General features: G+C 39.7%; 1 protein-coding gene across 2 annotated transcripts; it reads left to right on the forward strand.

Annotated features, from left to right (window-relative positions):
- Positions 1-3,697: 3,697 nt before the first annotated feature.
- Positions 3,698-23,655, forward strand: cracr2aa (calcium release activated channel regulator 2Aa). Of its 2 annotated transcripts, none has more exons than XM_037768573.1 (18): positions 3,698-3,867; positions 7,211-7,618; positions 9,897-10,008; positions 10,107-10,296; positions 11,839-11,985; positions 12,143-12,233; positions 12,391-12,486; positions 15,567-15,754; positions 16,166-16,237; positions 16,839-16,884; positions 17,071-17,159; positions 17,319-17,673; positions 17,744-17,876; positions 19,924-20,005; positions 21,229-21,343; positions 21,609-21,710; positions 22,062-22,138; positions 23,336-23,655. In XM_037768573.1, exons 2-18 carry the CDS (start codon positions 7,400-7,402, stop codon positions 23,421-23,423), a joined length of 2,202 nt encoding a protein of 733 aa, XP_037624501.1. In that variant the 5' UTR covers positions 3,698-3,867; positions 7,211-7,399; the 3' UTR covers positions 23,424-23,655. The 2 variants fall into 2 exon arrangements, with proteins under 2 accessions (XP_037624501.1, XP_037624502.1); XM_037768574.1 differs by having other exon boundaries at positions 3,699-3,867; positions 17,319-17,652.
- The last annotated feature ends 174 nt before the right edge of the window (positions 23,656-23,829 follow it).

The following is a 23,829-nucleotide window of genomic DNA, read 5'->3' on the forward strand; positions in this document are numbered from 1 at the left end:
CTGGCAAAAACTTACACAATTTGAGTTGTAATTGCGACCATTGAGATGTCTCCTGTCTCAATGAATCACCCGGAGCTCGTCAGGCTTGTGGTAACAGACAGTTTATTCCAATTCTGCATTTATGACAAGGGACACAAAGTAGAATGGTCATCTCTTGTGGAGAGACAGCGCATGCTCTGTCTTGTGGTAAATCCTCCATTGTTTTTTAGGATTACAGTATGTTTACATTTTTAAAAATCTATACTCTGTACAATACATTGACACAGTGATCATACAGTGGGTTTAGATTCATGTCAATAAAATAAATGAAACAAACAGAAACTGTCCCTCTCTTAAATTTAAGAAGAGAAAATACACAAAATAGAAACAATACAGGCTATTAATACAGATTTCTCACACCAGACTGTTACCTTATATTTTTAGCTTTTGTCATTTTGTGATAACAGTTATGTAACTTAGTTACATTACACATAAAGTACACCATAGAAAATACCCCATCTGCATGTTTAAAATATTACCACACTCTATAAAGCCACATACATATACTATAACATACCTGCATTTATGACCAAGGACAGAGTAGAATGGTCATCGCTTGTGGACAAACTGCGCATGCGCTGTCTGAAAAGACAGCATCACCTTAATATTAGCTTTTTAGCTAGCTAGAGTTTTACTAGCAAAAAAAACACATAATAACAAATGGTTAGCTTAACAAAAACCATGGCGAATTCAATCTGAAACAAATAATATCCAACCAAATAAAGCCAGCTCACCTTTTATGTGCATTTCAATGTAGTTAACATTCACACACATGTTACCTAGCGGTTGGTTGTCAACCCTCCGTTGCTATGAGGATTACCCACAATCCTTTGCTATTACTAACGTAACGCAATGCATGCAGGTGCCAGTTTTACAACTGGAAGTGACGTAGTTGTCCCATTTTGCGGGATTTAACCTGAACCGACCTCAACCTTATGACCATGGACAGGGGTCAGCAACCTTTACTATCTAAAGAGCCATTTTAGGCATAGAAAAAAAAAATCTGTCTGGAGCCGCAAAACATTTGAGCAATGTGATGAAGGTAACACAGTTTATAGTCTAAGTATATAGTATATAAGTCTAATGCAGTGAGGGCCAAAGTGCAAATGTACTACAGAGTATTAGGGCCCCATTGAGGGAAAAAACATCTGAGATTTACAGAATAAAGTCGTAATATTACAAGAAAAAACTCATAATATAACGAAAACAAAGTCATAACTTTACGAGAAAAAAAGTCGTAATATAACGAGAATAAAGTCATAACTTTACTAGAAAAAAGTCAACATTACGAGAATAAAAGAAAATAACATAAAATTAGTACTTTATAATATTATGACTTTATTCTCATAATATTACAGATTTTTTCTCGTAAACCTATGACTATATTCTCGTAATATTATGACTTTATTCTTGTAATCTCAGATTTATTTTTTTTCCTCAATGTGGCCCTAATATTCCGTCGTACCATCGACCTACAACAATGATAAATAAAAATGTAAATGTAAACAAAAAAACAGCTATTCATTTCCATTTTTAAAAATCCACAGGGAGCCACTGGAGAGGGGCTAAAGAGCCGCATGTGGCTCCGGAGCCGCAGGTTGCTGACCCCTGACCATGGAGGACCACAATAGTCGCAGAAATAGTAATAAAGCATTTAATTGATTAATATCTAATTATACAATAAAAAAAAGCATTAATAAATGTGTTTACAAATTAATTCATTAATCTATGAATAAATGGACTAAATTACAAAGTAATTCATTATTTTACATTTTAATTGTAGTCCATTTATTCATAGATTAATAAATTAATTTGTAAATAAATGTATTAATTCCTAATTTTATTGTACAATTAGTTATTAATCAATTAAATGCTTTATTGCTGTTTACGTGACTCTTGTGGTCCTCCATATATGACCTTAACCTATTCAACACCTATTTGTTACACAATGGCAGAGTGGCGCTGTTACAGGTAGGCTATCCGGTGGTGCTAGTTGACTCTTTGACTCCAGGGAAGTGTAAAAAAAGGTTGGTAGCATCCCTGTAGCGTTAGCAGGCTATATCCAGCATCCAGCACCAAATGTGAACTGCAGTCAATGCTGCGGCCTGCGGACGACATGCTCGACCCCGACCTGCAGCAATATCATCTCCCCGCAGACCCACAGTTTAGCATGCACCAGTACCAGAACCACAGTTAGACGTACAGACGGCGTTCCCTTTATATTTATTTTGATTTGATTTAACCTTTATTTACAATGTTACAAAAATTATGAAATAAAGCACGTCAAAAACAGACAATTAAAAATAGAACATGTTACAAACAGACAAGGGACAACAGATAGGCCTATACATCCATGATGGACGGGACACACATATCCCTATACATGACGCCTCGTTAGGTGTAATGTCACCGACAGACTAGACGTACTTTTAAATATGATTTTAGTCAACACTGCATTTCGAATTTACGTTGTCACATTAAAGAGACTGTTTGTAAGAATCAGAAATTGGTTGTAACAGCAACACATGTGGCCGTTAAGTCAACGAACGTCAGCATCCTGTTGCTCGCGCTCGCCCGTGTGCACAGTGAGGCAACACACATCAGCTAAAACCACAATATCACTCTATATTTCACCTGCTTGGCAGTAATGTTAGCTGACCAGACAAAGGTCTCTCCATGAATCAATGCTGATCCTAGTGTTGGCTTTTCCTGCTTCAGCCTCCCGACCGCGTTCGGAGGAAACAGGGGAGACGCCGGCAGCTGGTCGGAGACGATAACGTTTCTCGCTGCGGAGCCCCGTCACTTCACAAGACACGGGAAACCTCTGTTGGTCTGGAGGAGCTGCAGCAGTTATTTCTGCACAAACGTCCACTGTACATTCACTAGATATTCTCAGTGCTAAACTAACTCTTCTGCAGTGTGTAGTGTGCGCGCATGCACGTCTAGAGGTGGAGCGAGCTGAGCGAGAACGAGCGCGGTGTGTGGAGGCAAGCAGGCAGGTAGAGGAGCAGAGTACAGCAGGGACTCCGGCCCTGGAGACCAAAGCTACGGTCTCCCCCACATCCTCTGACCGCGGCCAACACTGTTTTGCAAGACGGACTTCACTAGATAAAACTTTGCGGTTTTGGTGCTTCCGTGTAGTTTGTGTTGGAACAGCGTAGCCACACGTGAGCGGCATGGAACACCGACCCGGATTGATTTATACGTGTAAGAAGTTACAAACAGTCACTTTAAAACTTGTTTCTCATTGATCGCACCACGATCAACAATAGCTCTATATCCAGATGACACCATATGATGGTGAAATTAATCTCTATACTGTAGGCTACAGTATAGGCTTTTGGTTATTTCCTCATAGGCCTATGTTACTAACAAAGATAAGGTAGAAGACGTGACACATTTTACTCAACAAACAGAAATAAATATATAGGCTATATATATCTCCTGTGGTTTTTAATTGAGAAAATAATGAAACAATGTCACATATAATATTGTTATCATATTGTGTCCAAATCTATAAAAGAATAAAGTGTTGTTGTCTTTAGCATTTCTGGCATGTGTTTGAGAAAAGTTTGCTAAAGACACACACAGAGAAGAAAAGAAAGAGAAGCCTCACTGCGCGTGGACTTCCTGGTTAGCGTTGCTATGGTTACCAACGATGACTTTGCTGAAGTCCCTCCTCCAGGTCTGTCCCGTCAGAGCTCGGTCACATTCCTGCACTCACACACCAGCTCACTAGTAAACACTGAGGTCAACTAACAGCGGATGAGGCTGATACAAACCAAGTCAATGAATCCCTCCAACCTGAACTTCACTTTTCATTCACCGGTACGTAACGCTCACGTTTATTCCCTTAATAGCTGTTATAGCACTTTAGTTTAGTTTAATGAACCTGACCGTGTGTTCTTTGGTTGTTGCTGTTAGCCAACATTACAACTATAGCTGCTACAGGATGTTAAAGGGAAGTACATTTCTAGCTAATGTTAACTTTATTTACACAACAGTAGAGTTTCAAGGAGGCTTCATCTGTCACAGGAAGTTTCACAATAAAACAAAGAGTCGCTGGAGTGAAGGAAGTGAACGTTTCTTTATCTTGATACACGTGTTTTTGTAAAACTGGAACCTGTTGTCTGTCTGCCACCTCTCTTCTCTTCTACTGCCACTATGTTTACACACTGCAAGCGTTTGTTGGCTTTAATGACTTGATTTGATTTTGAAGTAGTACTACTTGACAGGTGTAACAGGCAAATGGTAGTACCTCAAAGCCTACTGTATACCTCCAGTAGTTGCAGATGACGAAGATGATTGTTATGTTGAAATGGTCGTGACCTCTCTCCAGGAAGTGGATTTAAGTTATACCTGAAATACTTTCAGCGTGTCAGACAAATGTTTAGACATATTTAGACATGTATTTCTTAGAAATAAGTCATGCAACATACAGTAGTCCAATGAGATATTACAGCTATATTTTACTTAGTAGTTGTTTGTTATTCTTGTAAGGGACAATATGTATACATATTGTAAAATATAGCTATATATATATATAAACCAACTTTATGTAACCGAAGAAGGCATAACCTTGAATGTGATAGGAGAATTCCACTTAAATTCAATAAGTCAGTTGTGCCTCTTTTAGACCTGGTTATGTTACAGAAGACTGACATTGTTGTCTGTGGCTTTCTTTAAAATCATACCGTTGTTGTTGATAGTGAGTTGGGCAAACGAAACAAAAGAAGCGTCTTTTGCAGAAACCTGTTGTGGTCACGACTGCAGACCACAAACTAAATTTGCCCCTCATGAGCAGCAGCAGTGTGTGGCCTCTGTAGACAAAGAGAAACTCATCATGTCTGTTGAACATACTGAATCTCATTTGCAGGTATCCTGTAGATTAGAATGTGGCAACTTTTTAGGGTTATATGTGCACAATCATTTATAAGCCTGATCATTATATTAAACAGATGGACTGACATATAAATGTTTATGCATTTGAGTTCATTTGTGTTGCTTTAAACAGAGTTTTCTGGTTGAAGTTATACTTAGCCGGTATAGTAAGTGCTGCTGTAGCACAGCTGTTCCATGTCAAACCCTAAAAGAGATAAGGGAACTGTATGCAAAGCAGCAAACTCCAGCATTTAAAAGTTAGATCTTAGGAAAATGACAAATACTTTTAGTACAAATATTATTGTATTCCCTAAACTTATAATTGAGTGCAATTTAGTGAAGTTAAATCATGTGCCAGATGTGGTCATTGGACAAAATGTCTTTCCATTGCATAATAAGTATTTGTGTAAAAGCATGAATGAGTGTTTTTCTTGTCTGATATCCTTCTACTGTAGTCTTAGGTCACCGGCCACCTGTCTCAACACACTTACCAAGTTTTAACAAAGGAGCCTTAAACATTTCTGTGGCCTCTGGCCAACAGGACAGTGTGTAAAGATTAGATAATATTATGTATTACCGTGTGCTTGGGGACAAAAACACCAATTCACCTTAGTTCCCTTTCTTATTTCCTCTCTCATACTTAAGCTTAGTCCGTTGCTCATTGTGCATTGGTGACTTTCCTCATGAGGTTTGTCATGCTTTGCAATATGTTGCACAATGTTTTAGCTCAAACTTCCATCCAAGCATGACAAACAAGTATTACGCCACTTTATAGAAATGTCAAGACAGATATAAATGTTTACACTCATTTTCAAGTACCTCTCTGACTACCAAATGTTTGATAAACATTAATATATATTTTTTAGATGTTTATTTTATTATTGAGGTCCTGTATATCTTCATATAAATGGGAGATATGGACAGTAAACTCAATTTCAGATTAAATGTATTAATTCAAAATGCTTCAGTGAGCTTTATGTGGAAATGATATGGATTATTTCTGCACGATTTTGAAAAATTGCAATTATTTTGACTGATATTGCAATTGAGATGTTTTCTTAATTCTGTAAAATATGATGTGTAGGCCAGGACATCTCTGCAGCACCACAATATTTTATTTAAAATGGAATTTTGACACAAATTCCGCCTTTAACACATATTGCAATTTTCAGAAATACTGTCATTTGAAAGTTGTAGTAAGCTGTATTGCGATTTTTGATAAAATTTCTATTTTATCGTACGGACCAAATTATTCCGTACCAGTATTAGAGTTAGACGGTGTGTGTGAATCATGTGTCTCACCCTGCATTCTCCTCTGTGGTTCTACCTGCCTACATGCATATCTATTTTTTTCTGTTTGACTTATACCAGTCCCACACGTCTACATTTGCGTGGGTCAGCACACACACACTGTCTGATGCTCTTGTTCATGAATCGACTGAGCCGACTCACGGTGCTCAACAGCCTCCGACAGGAAGGCAGTCTTCCAAACCAGCGCACACAGAGCTGTAGTCCCCATGAAACCCACCACTGAGTGAGTTATAGCAATCAATATTTCCAGGCAGACAGGACCCTCCTCGTAGTCATACCACAACTTTCCTTTCAGTTTTGGCTTTTACTTGTCAGATGACATTAGTCTCAGTAAGGGCCATCGTCCCTGAGGTAAAGGAGAAGAGCAGCAGTTGTTTTAGGATTTAGCACTGATACCGGGTGGACTCAAATAGCTGGATCGGGAATCGGTGACAATGGGGCCGATCTATTCAATTTTATTATTTTAATAGAATTACGTAAGATATTATCTATGTATTTATTTGTTACATTTTGTTTTACAAAGTTGAGAAAGTAATGTTTATGTCAAGCCTGATCCAGTCACTTCCACACAGCGAGGCATGCAGTTTATTAATTTAAATTAATTAAAATGGTATTAGATCAGTACTCAGTATCGGCCGATACCCAAAGCCCAGGTATCGCGGTATCGGAACTGAAAAAGTTGGATCGGTACGTTCCTAGTTTTAGGTGTACAGCAGTTTGACATTGTACAGCTAAATGTAAAACAGACTGATAATATGTGTGAGAGATGGCATGTAAATTGAGTTATTTACATGCTGGAGACAATGATGAAATGTATTTTTTTAAAGTATTTTTCTGATTTATTATGTTCAAACAGCTTCCTTTTATAGACTCGACATTTTGTACAATAACACATACAATACATTTTTATATTGTTAACATTTCAGCCAAGGAGCTGTACTTATTTCAACTGAAGACTCTCCTCCTGTCTCTCTACTAGGTTTCATCGACTAATTAAAGAGGCGGTTGCTAAGAGATGACAATCTGTGACATTGGTGAGAGCCTCTGATGTTAGAGCAGCCTGAAGCTCCACTTCTCCAGGATCTCTTTCCTCCACACCTCCGTCTGTACCCGGCTCATGTGAAGGACGCGGGAAACGCTCTCGTATCAACAGACTCACAAATATACCATGGCAGCTTTTACTGCTCCTTGTGCCACCGCCACTACCACGATGACCACGGCCACGGTGGCCCGAACTGCTGCATGGCAGAGGCAAGGGAGCGGCGACGAGGCGGGCAGATGCGAGAACGGGGACGTGGGACAAAACACTATCGTGGAGAAAACCCACGAGTTCTTCCAGATGTGTGACATCGAGAACAAGGGCTTCATCAACCGACGTGACATGCAGGTGAGGTTGCTGATGCAAGGGTGACTGACATGACTGAACTCTAAGTCTAAAGTACTGTACTTTGCTGCATGAAAATAATTAGAATAAAATAAAATCAATGATTTAATGTTAGCTTGGATAACATTTGGTGTCTTAATGCCACAGAAACTAATAGAAACACATTGTTACTAACTTTAATTACTTGTGGAGACACCTAAATGAGAACAGATCAGTGCTGTGTGGACATCACATTCACATTTCCCATAATTTTTAGGGATAGCAACTCCTTATTCATCCAGAATGAGCATAACATGCAGGGGCGTTCTGTGCACTCATTAATGATGCTGAACTGGACACACGTAGGACATGTGCACCTTTATTCAAAGCGGCACAAAAGAGACCTTCTGAAACACGCGGAAGCTTTGTCATGCAACTCCTCCACTCACATTATTGTGCAGATTCACTTGCCCCCTCTGATATTCATCCGTGCCGTAGCCAATCCTTTGATGAAGCACTTGTAGCCGGCGCTCGCTCAGAGGAGCATAAATACACAGAATGGACGCTTTGATCTGGTGTTTATGATAATGGCTTGGAAATTAGATGGCGAGCAGGACAGCGGCCGGTCCCTCCCACCTCTATTTTGCACTGAAGAGTGAAATGTGTACTTAAATGCAGCGCTTGATACTGTTAGTTGTATTTGTTTTACACTTGGTACACATCTGTCAAAGGTTGCAGATGATTTAACATGCTAAATGAGAGGTACTGCTTATGTGCACTCGCAGCATTTTCAAGCACAACAGATTTCCACAGTTTAAATGTACGTTTTCACACCAAGCTTTACAATCCTACTGTTTGCTGACATTAGGGACATGTTCTTCCCAGATAACACACTTTACAAGAACAGCTGATAATGTCACGCAGATGCTGTCCCTCCCCTGGATTGTATGGGTCACCTCAGTCAACATTTTGGCGGCAGTGTAAACACAGAATAAAACCCAGGCTGCTTACAGAGGTGTGGCTGTGTTGGCTTTCCTTATAAAATAATCCAGCAGTTACTGTCATGGTTAGAAGGTTGTTTAGGGAGGTTCTTCTCTTTGTTTAAGGAGCAGCTGTCTCTCCTCACCTCTCAAATAGTATTCAGTCTACTTAGAATATTCTGTTAAAGGACTTTTGACAGTCTCACTTGAGCCAACATCTGCTCCTGTGGAGCTGCCCAGTGGTCAATCATTAAAGCTGCACTGGGAAGATTCCAGGTGTTATGAGTGTGAAGCACTGTTTTACTGAAGATGATGCATGTCCATTAAACACTTTCTGGTTGGAAAAACAAGGAGAATGAGGCTATTTTGGAATATAACCGGCATCCTCTGTGTTATTTGTAGGACTGTCAATCAATTAAAAAATGTAATTGTGATTAATAACGATTGTCCATAGTTAATCGCAAGTAATGGCACAATTTGTATTTTTTCAAAATGTACAGGGAGATTTGTCAGGTATTTAATACTCGTATCAACATGGGAGTGGACAAATATGCTTGCTTTATGCAAATGTATGTGTACATTTATTATTGGAAATCAATTAACAACACAAAACAATGACAAATATTGTCCAGAAACCCTCACAGGTACTGCATTTAGCATAAAAAATATGCTCAAATCATAACATGGCAAGCCAAACAGGCAACAACAGCTGTCAGTGTGTCAGTGTGCTGACTTGACTATGACTTTCCCAAAACTGCACGTTTATCATAAATTGGGCATGTCTGTAAAGGGGAGATTTGTGGGTACCCATAGAACCCATTTTCATTCACATATCTTGAGGTCAGAGGTCAAGGGACTCCTTTGAAAATGGTCATGCCAGTTTTTCCTTGGAAAAATTTAGCGCAAGTTTGGAGCGTTATTAAACCTCCTTTCCGACATGCTAGAATGACATGGTATCAATGGATTCCTTAGGTTTTCTAGTTTCATATGATACCAGAATGTCTTCACTCTAGCTTAAAAATTGAGCCCTCTACAACCTAAAAAACGCAAGTTGTGTTAATGCGTAAAATAAATTAGTGGTGTTAAAACAAATTTGCGTTAATGCGTTATTATTGCATTAACTCTGACTGCCCTAGTTGTTTAGTCTACTATAGACTATTTTGATTGGTAAAAATAACTGGGAAAGAATCACCAACTGTTCCACTGCACTAATGACTGCCCTTATAAGTCTCAAGTGACAGTTATTATAGCTACAGTATTGTTAATGTCCTTCAGGCTTTGTTCTTGCCAATATCAACTGTGTTTTGTGTCTTTTTAAACAGAGGCTGAACGCCGAGCTCCCTCTCAGTGCGGAGGAGATGGAAAACGTATTTGATACCCTTGATTCGGACGGCAATGGATACCTAACCCTGGAGGAGTTCTCCTCTGGCTTTAGTACGTTTTCTTTGTGTTTATACTTAAAACAATGCTGCTATCACCAGTAGGTGTAGTCTGATGTTTTGATTGTGCGCTTAAAGTCTTGATTTTTCTAGGTGAGTTTTTATCCGGTCAGAAGATTTCTGTGGAGGAAGGCATGGGGGAGAGGAGCGCCTGTAAAAGCCCGGCGGAGGTCCTGTACCAGACCCAGTGGGAGGAGAGCCTGGCAAGAGGAGATGAGGATGAAGAGGAAAAACACTTTTGCATGCTCATGGAGAGCCTCGGGGCCAAAAGTGTCTTTGAAGAGTGAGTACTGTACAGAGCGTGCGCGTGTTCTTGTGTTAACAGCGTGTAGGTCCACGTCATATCTTTGTACACTTTGTTAACTTCTGCTTCGAGTCTACACATGATTTTAAGTGACTTAGCCCGAGACTATAATCAGCTGTGCAAACTAAACAAGATTTGGAAGTTTCCACTCTCAAGCAAAGCTGTTCCTGCGCTCCCTCTCTGAGCAATCTGTGCTCTGCCTCTCTGTATTACTTCTTGAATATTCAAGTCTGTTTAATAGGATTGTGTTTGAAACATAGGATTTGCGAAGAAGCTTTATTTCCAGACAGCAGTCACAACTTAAAAGCCTTCACAATCTTATCTGCATTGGTATGATTTCATACACTATTCAATAGGCATTAGTACCTCTTGTTGAAGTCAGTTTAGACATTGCTTTGTTCGACTGAGAGATATATACTGGATAATGATCTTATAAAATGCATGACTAGACTCACCTTTAATAAACAACTCCAACTCAATAAAAGTAAACAGCGGCGGAGGTGGATGCCAGATTTACACATCTTATCGGCTTCCGCCTACCCGGTTGGCTCCAGTTGACATTTTAGATTTCAGATCAGTTTGTGCAGCACTAACTCATATTGATGTTGGCCAGAGTTTAAGTATTTGTAAGTATTGAAAAGTCTTCTGGGGATTTGTTTGACTTTCCCCACCTTATCATGGCTTACAAGCACATTATGTTGCTTCTTGTGGAAGCATAATTACAGAAGTGTTACATTTCTGTCATCACATTTCTATACTTAAATCATTGTTTTTATTCAGTGTTTTGCCATCTTGTCAGTGCGTTAGCTGCAGACCCTGAAGAACACATAAAAACATTCAAACAAGCAGTTATGACAAAAGTGTCAGATTTTTTTGCTGCAAGGATTGATACATTTTTCAAGGCAAAGAACATCATGTCCTTTTAAAAACCACAATGATTTAGTGCCTGAGCTGCTGCCTCTATGTATGTTTATGTGTTGGACTGTTGCTGTGCTAGAATTTCAACCTATGTCCTTGAAACATTTTTTTCTATTTGTCATCTAAAAAAAAAAAAAAATAGTACATTTCTCATGAAACCTCATGACAAATACTGCAAATGTCATTAAAGGGGATCTATCATGCTTTTGTGCTTTTCTCCTTCCCTTTGGTTTGTTATATCGTTTTTTACAATACACGTTTGTTACAAAGTCCGCGCCAAAGAGAGTTACTCTCCCCCACACTGCTCCTGAACTGCCTGAAACACCTTGATTGAAGTCCCACCTTTTCTTCCATAACGTGGTGATGTCACCAAGTAACACATTAGCATAATACCTGCCTAGCAACTAGTTTGAAAAGAGGTTCTGCAGCACTGCCAGTTTGAGAAAAGTAAAACGTTTTTTAACATTGAAGCATGTAAATGTGTTCTAGTAGAAACCCAAAACACAAGTATGAACCTGAAAATAAGCATAATAGGTCTTCTTTAAAGAAATTGACTTCGATGCTGCACTCGGTAACCCCTGGTTCTTCATTCTGTCCCCTCAGTCCCGCTGAGGTGCGCAGTTTGTGGGCCCAGCTGCGCCGTGACGAACCTCACCTTTTATCCAATTTTGAGGACTTCCTGGCCAGAGTGACGTCCCAGATCAAAGAGGCCGACCAAGAGAAGAGGGAGATGGAGAGCGCTCTAAAGAGGTCAGGGGAGGGACATCTTTCTTGGGGCACGTCAACGGGATCGTTCAAAACTATTCTGTATGAGTTCAAGTGTGTTGATCTAGGCAGTTGTTTCATGCACACTTTGAGGTACACGCTGTACATTGCACATCCTCACATCTGAATTGCATCCATACAGGAAAGCAGCAACACACGATAATGAGATCCAGTGCCTTTATGAGGAAATGGAGCAGCAAATAAAACATGAAAAAGACAGGATTGTGCTGCAGGTACCTCATCTACAAGGTTTTCTCTTTGTTGCTAAATCTATCAATATGGCAATAATCAATCAATCAATAATCAGTATCAATACCGTACATCATCTTCTTCCTCATCACCTCTTGTCACTTTGTCCTCCCGCCTCCCTCTTTTATCACTGCACTGAAGGACTATGAGCGCTTCCTGTCTCGCAGTCAGGACCTGGAGCTGCAGCTGTCTGGTAAGGAGAAAGAGCTGGATCTGCTCTTTCAGAAACAGAGACGGGTGAGTTATAGAGACAGTAAAAGGATTTCTCAGAGAGTGGCTGCTGTATTCACTGCCTGTGAGAAACACTTTACACTTTCTCACTTCAGTTATCCCGTAGGGAAATCCAGCTGTCACAGCAGCAACACATGAGACACTTTAAACAGGATGACAGATAACAGAATGCTGTAAATGAGCTAATAAAGTGATTTAGTACCACTATACCATAAACACACCTAGAAAACTATCATCATATAACACAGTGATAGATGGCTGTGCCCAGTGCCCTACAAAGACATTGTCTACAATTTGTTGAGTACATAACATTCATGAGTATTTGTTTCTGTATACTTGATATGTAGAAAGTAGGGTTATTATAGTAAAACTCAAACTAAAATGAAAATAAGCAGTGAAGAATATTTTTAGTAGGGCTGTCAGTTGATTAAAATATTTAATCACGATTAATCACCTGATTATCCATAGTTGATCGCGATTAATCGCAAATGAGTTACACATTGTTTTATCTGTTCAAAATGTACCTTAAAGGGAGATTTGTCAAGCATTTAATACTCTTATCAACATGGGAGTGGACAAATATGCTGCTTTATGCAAATGTATGTATTTATTTATTATTGGAAATCAATTAACAACACAAAACAATGATAAATATTGTCCAGAAACCCTCACAGGTACTGCGTTTAGCATAAAACAATATGCTCAAATCATAATATGGCAAACTCAAGCCAACAGGCAACCACAGCCGTCAGTGTGTCAGTGTGCTGACTTGACTATGACTTGCCCCAAACTGCATGTGATTATCATAAAGTGGGCATGTCTGTAAAGAGGAGACTCGTGGGTACCCACAGAACCCATTTTCATTCACATATCTTGAGGTCAGAGGTCAAGGGACCCCTTTGAAAATGGCCATGACAGTTTTTCCTCACCAAAGTTTAGCACAAGTTTGGAGCGTTATTTAACCTCCTTCGCGTCAAGCTAGTATGACATGGTTGGTACGAATGGATTCCTTAGGTTTCCTAATTTCATATTCTAGCTTTAGAACTGAGCCCACTACAACCTCCTAAAGATCGATTGCGTTAATACGCAATTTTTAGTAAACTGAAACTAAATAAAAACTATATCCTTTAAGAAAAACTAAACTGAAACAATACTGCAGGGGTACAAATTTAATACATATTAATGTAAATTGGCTTCAGGTTTAGTTTTTTTAGCTATAATATATCACAACCGAAAAAAGGAGACCGCATGAATTTCCGTCAACTCTCGTAACATTGAACCACAGAAATTTAACAGACTTGATATTCCAGGAGATAGTGCTATGCCGCAATTGCTTCACTAAAGTGGCGCAAAGATTAAACATTATGGGCATTTACAGTTCTCCAACCATGTATTTTGTATGTATTTGTAGCTACATACTTCTCAGACATTATAGCCGGCCCATAGAAAAATAATATTTTTCTATTTCTATGAGCTGACCCTAACAAAAACAAACTAGAACTACTGTAAAACTAAATATTTTAAAACTAAAACTAAACCTTTCTGAAAAACTGAAAATAAACTGAAACTAAAATAAAATTGAAAAGTCAAAACTAAAATAAAATAAAAACTAATTGAAAATCCAAAGCTATTATAACCATGGTAGAAATAGATTGGTATGGATGTCAAAACATACTCATTACCACAGTCCATCTATCTTGAAAGAGCCGATGTGCATAGCAGCATTAACCTCCTTTTAACACTCACTTATATGGAGTTGTTATCAAATACAGTCTAATTGATACTTCTCCAGTGAGCTTCTTCTTCCTCTGCAGCAGCAGCAACGACAGCTTGTGTTGATGGATGCTGTTAGATGTTAATAGGTTCTGCCACACCTCCGTTTACAGACTTGCACTCAGGCTTTTAAGGCTAATTAGTGAACTGAAATTAATTCTGGTCACGCCAACAAGGACTTTCTTCTTTCCACAGCTCCTTATCACCTCTAATTAATAAGTCAGCTGTTTACCAAGTGAACAGTCCACACAGGCTGGCACCCCTTTTAAAGCATTTAGTACGGCTCTGCTCACTATCTGTTAATGGAGGTCATGTTACAAAAGCAGTTTGACGGAAAATATTTAGAGGCAGTCAGCTGTTTGAAGGTATTGTGTTTTCACATCGTGCTGTCTACTTACGTTCATCTGATGACTGTGGGTCAAAGAGGTCACTGTATTTTTAACAGCCATGCACTTTTTTTTTTGAGCTGAGAGCACAATGGTTGGAGGAGATTGTGTGAATGTGTACCACTAGGAGTCACTAAAGTCGGACACTTGTATCTTCCTACGTATAGTGTTACAGTGATTCAATGATATTTAATTAAAAATGAGTACTGCCTCAATAAACAGGCCCGATCCTTGTGTGTAGCGCTATGACACGCATTTCATCTAAACCAAAGAAATCCCAAAGTATCTTTACTATTCAATTGGCCGCCTGTGGGCCGCCTGTGGGCCGCCTGTGGGCCGCCTGTGGGCCGAATGCGGCGCTTTAACAACCTCAATCCGGCCCTTTTATCATTTATAAATATGAAAAATATTACTTTAAAAAATAATAATTTAATTTCTTCCAATAAGGGAGTTTATTCCCGTTCACCACTCATACTTTGACGCTGCTATGGACTGTTAAAAGCAATATAATTGCTATAATAATATAACAATTTATTTAATAATTTTATTTAAATGACCTGCTATCAAACCTGCCTCAATCAACATATCGTTTGATTATCAGAAGATCATAAATTTATTAGTAGGCCAATTAGCCCATTCATTAGTTATGTCTTGTTAAGCACATAAATACTTAACTAAAAAGTTATTACCCAGGATGTTTAAGCAGAGGGACTTTAGGAGACTCAAACTGAATAAAAAAAGTTGTCAAATACAACATTGTGTTTATTAAAACAACAACCTATTAAGATTAAAAAGATGTATTGTTTTTATATTTAAATTCCTAGCTTTGCAGATCAGACAGGAAAAGTAAATGTCCGGCCCTTATGAGAAAGTAATTGAATAGGCCTGCTCTACTTGTTTCTCTTTTGACCACCGGTCTGTCTCCAGACGGAGCATCAGTGCAAGGAGCTTCACAGTGAGCAACACGTGACCAAGGTGGAGAACGTGAAGCTGAAGCACAAGAATGACGAGTTAGCGCGGGAGCTGGACCACACCAGCCAAGAACTGATGTTGGCCCAGGACCAGCTGAGTCTGCTGCAGGATCAGTCCACACGGCTTCACGAGGAGAAGGAGATGTGAGTCGTAGCTGTTCTTACTCACTCAGTCTTCTTCATTACGCCTGCCTTGATTATTTGGCCTCTCAATTTCTCATTTCTTGCTCATTGGTCAGGATGCAATCACATGGTTTGCTATGACAAATAGAGAGGCAGTAAAACATAATACGTACTTTATATACCAGTGGTTCTCAACCAGGGGTCCTTGAGAAAGTTCTATCTATCTCATTATGTTGATTCCACATCTTGTATAATGCACATCATTTATTACATTATTATATTACATTATACTATAAAGACAAGTCTTATATTTCAAATGCTGTGATACTTTATATCTTGAAGAGAATATGCTCTGGGTCATATTTCCTCTTCCTCTTCTACTTTGTGTGTTTGGTCATAGATTATTTGTAATAAAGTTGTTTTTCCACACAGTGAAATATACAGACTGACTGAGGGACTCCAGCGAGAGCGAGCAGGCCTCCTCAAACAACTGGACCTTTTGAGGTATGGATCCACAGTGGAGGTGCAGCTGCACTGGCCTCGCTTTAGACAAAACAAAACGCAATACAGAGAAGTGACGTGGATGTTTATCTTGTGATTTGAAATCATTGAGCACAGTTAGTTCATTCTTGTAGCCTTATCCATAATCGACAGTCGAATCAGTACTCATAGTGAAAAAAAACAGTATTGCTCAGCCAAAACTAATTTACAGTAACATTTCAGTCAGTAATTCACTTCTTTCTAGTGGAGTGATCACAGTACAAAGACTTCAGAACATATTTAGGTGGAATACTTGTTGAGCATGTCAGCTCCTTTTCAGAAATCTCCGGCTAAACAGTCAATTAGCTATAATGTTTTCTACGTGGGAGCTGCTTGTTCTGCAGCCTTCCACTGTTAGCCAACAATAAAAACTCCTGGTCCAGGGATTTAAGCTAGAGACTTCTAATTTTACTTAACTGACGTATTGTGATTAACTCGGGAAAAAACGTAACAGTATATCAAACAAGGGCAATTACATAATATTGAAAATTGTGTAAAAGTTAAATCTTATGAAAAGACTTCAGGTTCTCAATCTCTCTTTAATATCTTTATTTGTTGTATCCAGGGAAATGAACAAACATTTACGTGATGAAAAGGATATACGCTATCAGGTATGTACCGTTTATTATAGCAAATTAATATGCTGTATTTAATTCCCTCTGTCTGCACATCATATGTCCTTTTTTTAAAGATTAGGTGATAAACGGAGCCCAGAATAGCCATCCCATGATTTAGATTGAACCCTGAATTTCATGCTGCTGCAATAAGAATGAAAACATCATGTTTTATTTCTGCAGATTCCAAAGAGTTCTATGAAAACACTGAGTATGAAGCAGAGGCCTTCAATCAATCTTGTGAAACACACAAAAACAAATATCTTCAGAAGGTAAACCATCATTCAGTGATGCATGAAATTCAAATTTCATCAGTCTTTGTCAAGATTGCATCAAATTGACCACAAGCCACAGTTTGTACAGTACAGTTGGATCTCCGTTGTTTCCATCAGAACTGCAGTGTGAGCTATGATGTTACTTTCTGTCTGCAGTGAGGATGAGGAGGAGCAGACCACCGGCTCTGTGAGGCACCACCTCGCCAATGGGTCATGCCAATCAAGAGGGCACCTCCAGAGGATCATCTCCATCGAGGAGGACCACCTCCCGCACTTGCTCCAGAATGACTGTCAGGCCCAAACCCCACTTCAGGAGTGCAGTGAAAGAGAGGAAGCCTCGGACGAGGAGGAGAATATAGACTTGGTGATGAGCGATATTTACCCGTGCATGTCTTCTGCCCAGCAGCAGAAGACGAAGGCAGATGTGGAGAAAAGGGAAACCCCCACATCTCCGAGGGGTCAGCCTGTTGGCAAGGAGACCAGTATAACTGTAAGCAAGAAGGCAGTTACTGTAAGTATTTACGTGATGTATTTTAATTGCAAAAGGTTCCCTTTTCAATCTCTGCTACCCGTTTCTTCAGGAGGAAGGTGGTCCCTCGCAGCCCGACCGCCTCTTCAAGATCGTCCTGGTGGGGAACTCCAGTGTAGGAAAAACCTCTCTCCTTCGGCGATTTTGTGACGACTGCTTCCACCCGGGCACTTCTGCTACTGTGGGTACGTTCTGTACAGTGCAAACACACCCTTGTTAGTTCCTGTTGTTGACCTCAGGTTCTGTATGTGTTTGCTTACAAAGCACTTGAATGTAGCATGGGAGAAAAAATAGTTTTTTCCTCATTTAGACTGAGCACAGCAGCTCTAACCACACGGACAACACACAAAAATAACAAACAGCCCTGAAAACAACAAACCAGCAATTCCTCCTTGTGAGATAACTGCTGCTACAACCTATCTGTGGAACCAAATGAAAGCTCCAGCCAGAAAGCATAAATAGTGCAGCTAACCCACTACAATCCTCCTCACAGCATGTATTGCATAACCCACACGCACCGTTCTTAACGGATACACAACTTCTCTGAATCTTATCACCATATAGAACTAAACTGTCACTGTGGTAGTGATGTTACGTGCTGTGCCGAGGCTTCGGAGCGTGTGTTGAGTAATCGAGGAAGTTTTCCGTGATGTGTGTATCGAGGCTTGTATCGTTTTAGACCAATGACGTCATTGATGACGCCCGAAGCCTCGCTGCCCGGCCATACCGCTGACTGGTTCAGGAAGTGGTTCAGATCTTCACTGGTTAAATCAATAACACAGAACACTAATATTACCCCTCCTCCCATTATTATATTATATTACACTGCACTACAATACAATTATTGACCAAAGGATTGGTTTACACACTTAAGATGCATTACTCACAAAACAATTACAGTTTATTATACATGTATGTTATATATTCATAATGTACTTACTAGAAAATAGACATTATATTATATATTATATAGATATAAATGGATTACATGGTAATAGATATTTTTTTCATTGTTTATAGTCATTCCCAACAGCCTTTACTGGCGCAAAATACAGTATATCACAGATGACATGGTTACGATCATATCTGCCTGTTTTACACTCTTTGACCACCAGGTGGTTTCGTGTTCACATGAAGCCTCAAGAAATGAACCCTTTTCCAAACCAATTTGCTGGAAAGCTTCAATGCTTCATGAAGCTTCAGCTCGCAATCACTACACTGTGGGCCTTCCAACACATTTCTACTACTCAAATTCACCTCAAATTTTGACATTTCAGGTTCACGATTGGACGAACCCCCCACTTGTTATGCCCAGCTCGTTCAAGAGCATAACAAAGAAGGGAAGTCCACACAGTAACAGTTTAAATAAGCAAGTCAGTTTATTGAAGATAATTTAACTGATGCAAAATAAAGTCAATAGGGGTGTAAAGTCAGTAGTCGGTAGTGAGGTGTAATGGGTAATGTGAAACTAAAGTTGGGAGCCTGAAAGGCACCAGCCTTCCAAGAGGGAGAGAGGGGGGCCATCTTGGAATTACCCTGTTTATATCTGCTCCTAGCCTACATCCATGCTCCCAGCAGGTATGGCCAAACTCTTAATGAGAGGGGAGGGGCCAGGCAATCAGAGGGACTGAAAGAGTCAAACAGGCAGGCCAAGACAGAGAATTACAGTACATTAACAAGGCTGTCACATCATCCAGGGGTTTTTATATCAATCAATGGACCAATAGTATTTCTTTAGCCCACAAATTTAATAATCCAATCACTATATAAGCACTCTAAAACATACATAAATCTAAATTTGATCATTATGATATCCATGCATTTTTTTATGTTCCTTAAATTTAAAAGTTGTTTCTTTGCGTCGGACAAACAATGTATGCACTGTGAAAACAAAATGTTTTTTTCTTATCTTGGTAAGAGTGCTCTCAACCACTTGTACAATATTCTCTTAACTAAGGGAAGAGCAAAAATAAGAAAACATTGGTGAATCCCAGAAATCAATGGGTACCAACAAACTCAGAATGAGTTATGGATGCGAACAAAAATAAGAGGAAATTTGTTCGCTTCCTGCACGAGGCCCATTATCACGTTTAAAAAGTGTTACCTTAACATGATGCAACAATCACGTGCATTCAGGTCAATGTATAGATTTGCATATTGGTACGTATGTATACAGTAAACAATAATAAAACAGAATGTGCCGACTCACATTTTTCTTGTCTGTGTGTGCAGGTATAGATTACAGTGTAAAGACAATAGCCGTGGACAACAGCCAGGTGGCACTGCAGTTGTGGGATACAGCAGGACAGGAGAGGTAAGGACATTATCACATTTGAAAAGAGAGTCTATAGGCCTTTCTCATTTCCCAGTTTCCACACCCTCAATTTCTTTCCTCGCCTCCTCTCTTCGCGTCTCAGTCCCGCCCACGGGAGATGCGAGCGTAGGAGGCAAAGAAGAGACGTGAGGAGAGAGTCATGTATTTAACAAAATGAGAAATCCTTTCCTCGGAGCCGTCATTTTAAAGACGTCAATTAAATATGACGTGTGGCACAGCTGCATCATCTCTCCATTGTTTTTTATATACCGCTGTATTTTATGATCTCTGTCAGATGAGCATAACAGTGTTCATGACAACTTATATATTTACTTTTAGTTCAATTCACAACGTGGCATAATGTCCTAACTATCTATATGACAACACAACAAATTAGTCCTGAATGTAAGAGAATGTTCTTATTGATATAATAATTTGACGTTAGCAGCTGTTTGCACTGTTTGTCAATTATAGCAGTTGAATTGGATGTATAGCCTACATTCCATGATGAAAACATATCAAGGTGAAATGTCATTAAGGAATGTGGTACGAGCAACACCTTACGTGGCTCTATACAAACGGTGAAGGGCAGAGAGTTTGATCATCTTAAATACAACTACAACTTGTGAATATAAAAGGAACATTTGTTACATTTGTAGAGTCCTGCCATGGTTTGAGATTATTCCAGCTGTGTGTCACGCTTCTTTTACACGTCGCGGCTGCCGAAAACACTTCTGCAAAGGATACACCGGTGTATCCTCGCTTAATGCTCCTCCAACAAGCCTCCTCGCTCCTCGAGATGCATTTTTTGGAATTGGGACGTCCATCACGATGGAGCGCTGAGATTGATTTCCGGGTCACATGTTGGAGGATGGAGGAGATGAGGAGGCACAAAATGGAGAAATGAGAAAGAGCCTATAATGTACTGCAACACTACTTTAGCTTGAGCTGTGGCACTTTGATAAGTGCCACTACTTTCTTTCAAAAGAGTGTACTTGAATTCTTAGAAATTCCATTGAATCAAATAGTCTCCTTGTAAAATACGTGTTTTGAACTTGATGCACCTCAGCAAGATCTCATTTGAAAACATTATTCCTATATTTTTGCAAGTTGTACAAACGCAGGTGAAGCCAAGAGGCAGTTTTCAAGGATTTTTTTTTAAGTACCGGTGACAACACAACACTTCCTTTATTCATCTACTTCCCCCCTCTCTCCTCCTGCAGGTTTCGGAGCATCACCAAACAATTCTTTCGCAAGGCTGATGGCGTGGTTGTGATGTATGACATCACAGCCGTGCAGAGCTTCACCGCTGTCAGACAGTGGCTGACGAGTGTAAAGGTAAGACGGTAACAGTCGTCCTGTGCTGCACACATTCTTCACAGAAATGTCTATTTTGATTCCTTACAGCAGAGTGTGGAATATATATTTCATACAGGACAAATAAAGGTCAGTTGCTGTATTTGTTTGCAGCGATGCTTCTATACACCTGGCTGGTTTTCCACTGTGGAGCCAATAGCAACAGAGAAGCTGGTGGCCTTGTCTTTTAACTGAAAAGGACTCTTTTAAGATCGGTTTGTTGAATTTTTAATTTCTTCTTTCACAGGAGGGCGCGGGTGAAGACATCCCCATCATGCTCTTGGGAAACAAAACGGACAAGGAGATTGAGAGACAAGTTCAGAAAGGAGTGGGCGACAGACTAGCCAAGGTCTGTTTTGTCTGCTAAGCTCAAAGTTCTAGCGGCACAAATCGGTGTCCTGCCCGTCAGACCATAGTAACAACGTGGTGCTTCCTTTTAGTTATGATAAATTAAAGATTACGGAATAGAGAGTTTTATTTGGAAGCGAGTTCAGTATGATTCAGTTTTTTTTTCTTAGTTTTTTATTCCTCTAGTCTCTGGTGTGTCATGTAGTTTCTATGGTGACTGGAAAAGACCACGTGAGCTAATTTTGTTACATGAGAATATGTTTTGTGCTTTTGCAACTGCAGTATTAGAACAGAATTGACTTTGACTCTGATCGATGTGCAAAAAGTTGAAACATGCCTACCTCTTTTTCAGGACTGCCAAATGGCTTTCTATGAGTGCAGCGCGTGCTCCGGACACAATGTGGTGGAGTCCATGATTCATTTAGCCAGGTGAGCAAAAGTAATGGCCTTTGTGCGTGAGTTTATGCAACAGGAAAACAGATGCTTCTTTAACATGTTACTAACCGTGCCAAACTCGCACGCATAACCACACACGCAGCCAGGATAATTGATCTCCCCACGCCCAACCTCGCACAGCTAAATAAATAAGGCCATTGCACACATTGCAACCTCAATAGAACAGGACATCACACACCCAATCAATACAGAGCACCGAGGTGCAGAAGGGTTAGCTTTGGGCAAAGACGGATCCCTGCCAGGGGACAAGTCTAACCCTTCCGGTGGACCCCATGGGACCTTATTTTGGAAAAAATATGAACGGTAGTCAACGGAGAGAGATAAATATTTTTTTGATCCCCTTTGAATGCGCTATGAATCACACATATGATGTTTGTCAATTTGAAAAGATAATTTCGCAAGTCAAGAAAGTCACAGTTTGTTGTAAAACAGTTGGAAGTATCAGTGATCACGTAATTAGAAAGACTATACACCCAAAAGTCGTTATTGTTGTGCTGTTGTATGTACTGCTGTCTGATGTGTACAGTGCTGTGGAAAGGAATTTCCCCTTGGGGCGGACAATAAAGTATATAGTAAAGTAAAGTTGAACAGCTTTCAAAGTAGGGTTATTTCTACACTTAAGTAAGGCATATCATAGAGAGCCAAATGTTTATTTTGTTCTGTGTTAGAGGCACAAAGGACCTTTTCTTATCAGATGGTTCCGGAGAACACAACAGAAAGCAGTCACTCCTAAGTGAAAATATCCGGCATTGTTTACAGTTCCATTGGTGCGAAGCGCGCAATCAAATATTCATATTGTTTAAACCATATTCTGCCTCCTCTGTGTGAGAATGTCACTGAGTTTCTTTAAATCAATTAGAGGTATACAGTAAACATGTGCTGCTTGACATAATGCTTCTACTACTCAGATTTGCTACATGCTGTAACAATACCCGAAAACAGCATTAAATACACATCAACATGACAAATAAGCAGGGAGTGTTGCAACTAATCCCCCAGCGTGAAATAAAGACCCAACAGGGTTCATACAGACCTGAAACAGACAACAGAGCACAACTGACGCATGTGCAGTAAAAGCCGCAAATGCCGTGTATGTTTTCAGAGCGAATGTGAGCTCACTGTCCTGACCCAGAACTGCTTAATTTGTTTGTGCCTCATTACGTCCCGTAGAATCCTGAAAGAGCAAGAGGACAGAGAGAAGGAAAAGACGGTCCAGCTGGTCGGAGGCCCCTCAGAGAAGAAGAGATCCTGCTGCTAACGGTTAAAAACAGTGAACACATACATGTAGCACTACCCTTTACTAAGATACACAACATGATAGTGGGACCACATGAACCACATGAGCTCACATTATTCTGGATGTCTTCCACCTCGTGGCACTCTGGGTAAACACAGCACCAGAATAAATACTGTATGTATGTCACGTGTCACGGATGTCATTGCACTATTTATAAGCAGTATGTTTAACCAAGTTGTTTGCAGTTTGAAAATAACCTCAAATTGCAATTTTTAGGAAGATATAGTTAAATAATAACAATATTCAAAGAATATAGAACAACTGAACAAATACACTGAGTCCCCTTTGAGTCATACTTTTCATTTTTTACATGTACCATGTAGAGACTGTGGCTCTCAAATATTTATTTAGCTTCCCAACAGACCCT

Source organism: Sebastes umbrosus, chromosome 4 (genome assembly GCF_015220745.1).
Source record: "Sebastes umbrosus isolate fSebUmb1 chromosome 4, fSebUmb1.pri, whole genome shotgun sequence".
Lineage (NCBI taxonomy): Eukaryota > Metazoa > Chordata > Actinopteri > Perciformes > Sebastidae > Sebastes > Sebastes umbrosus.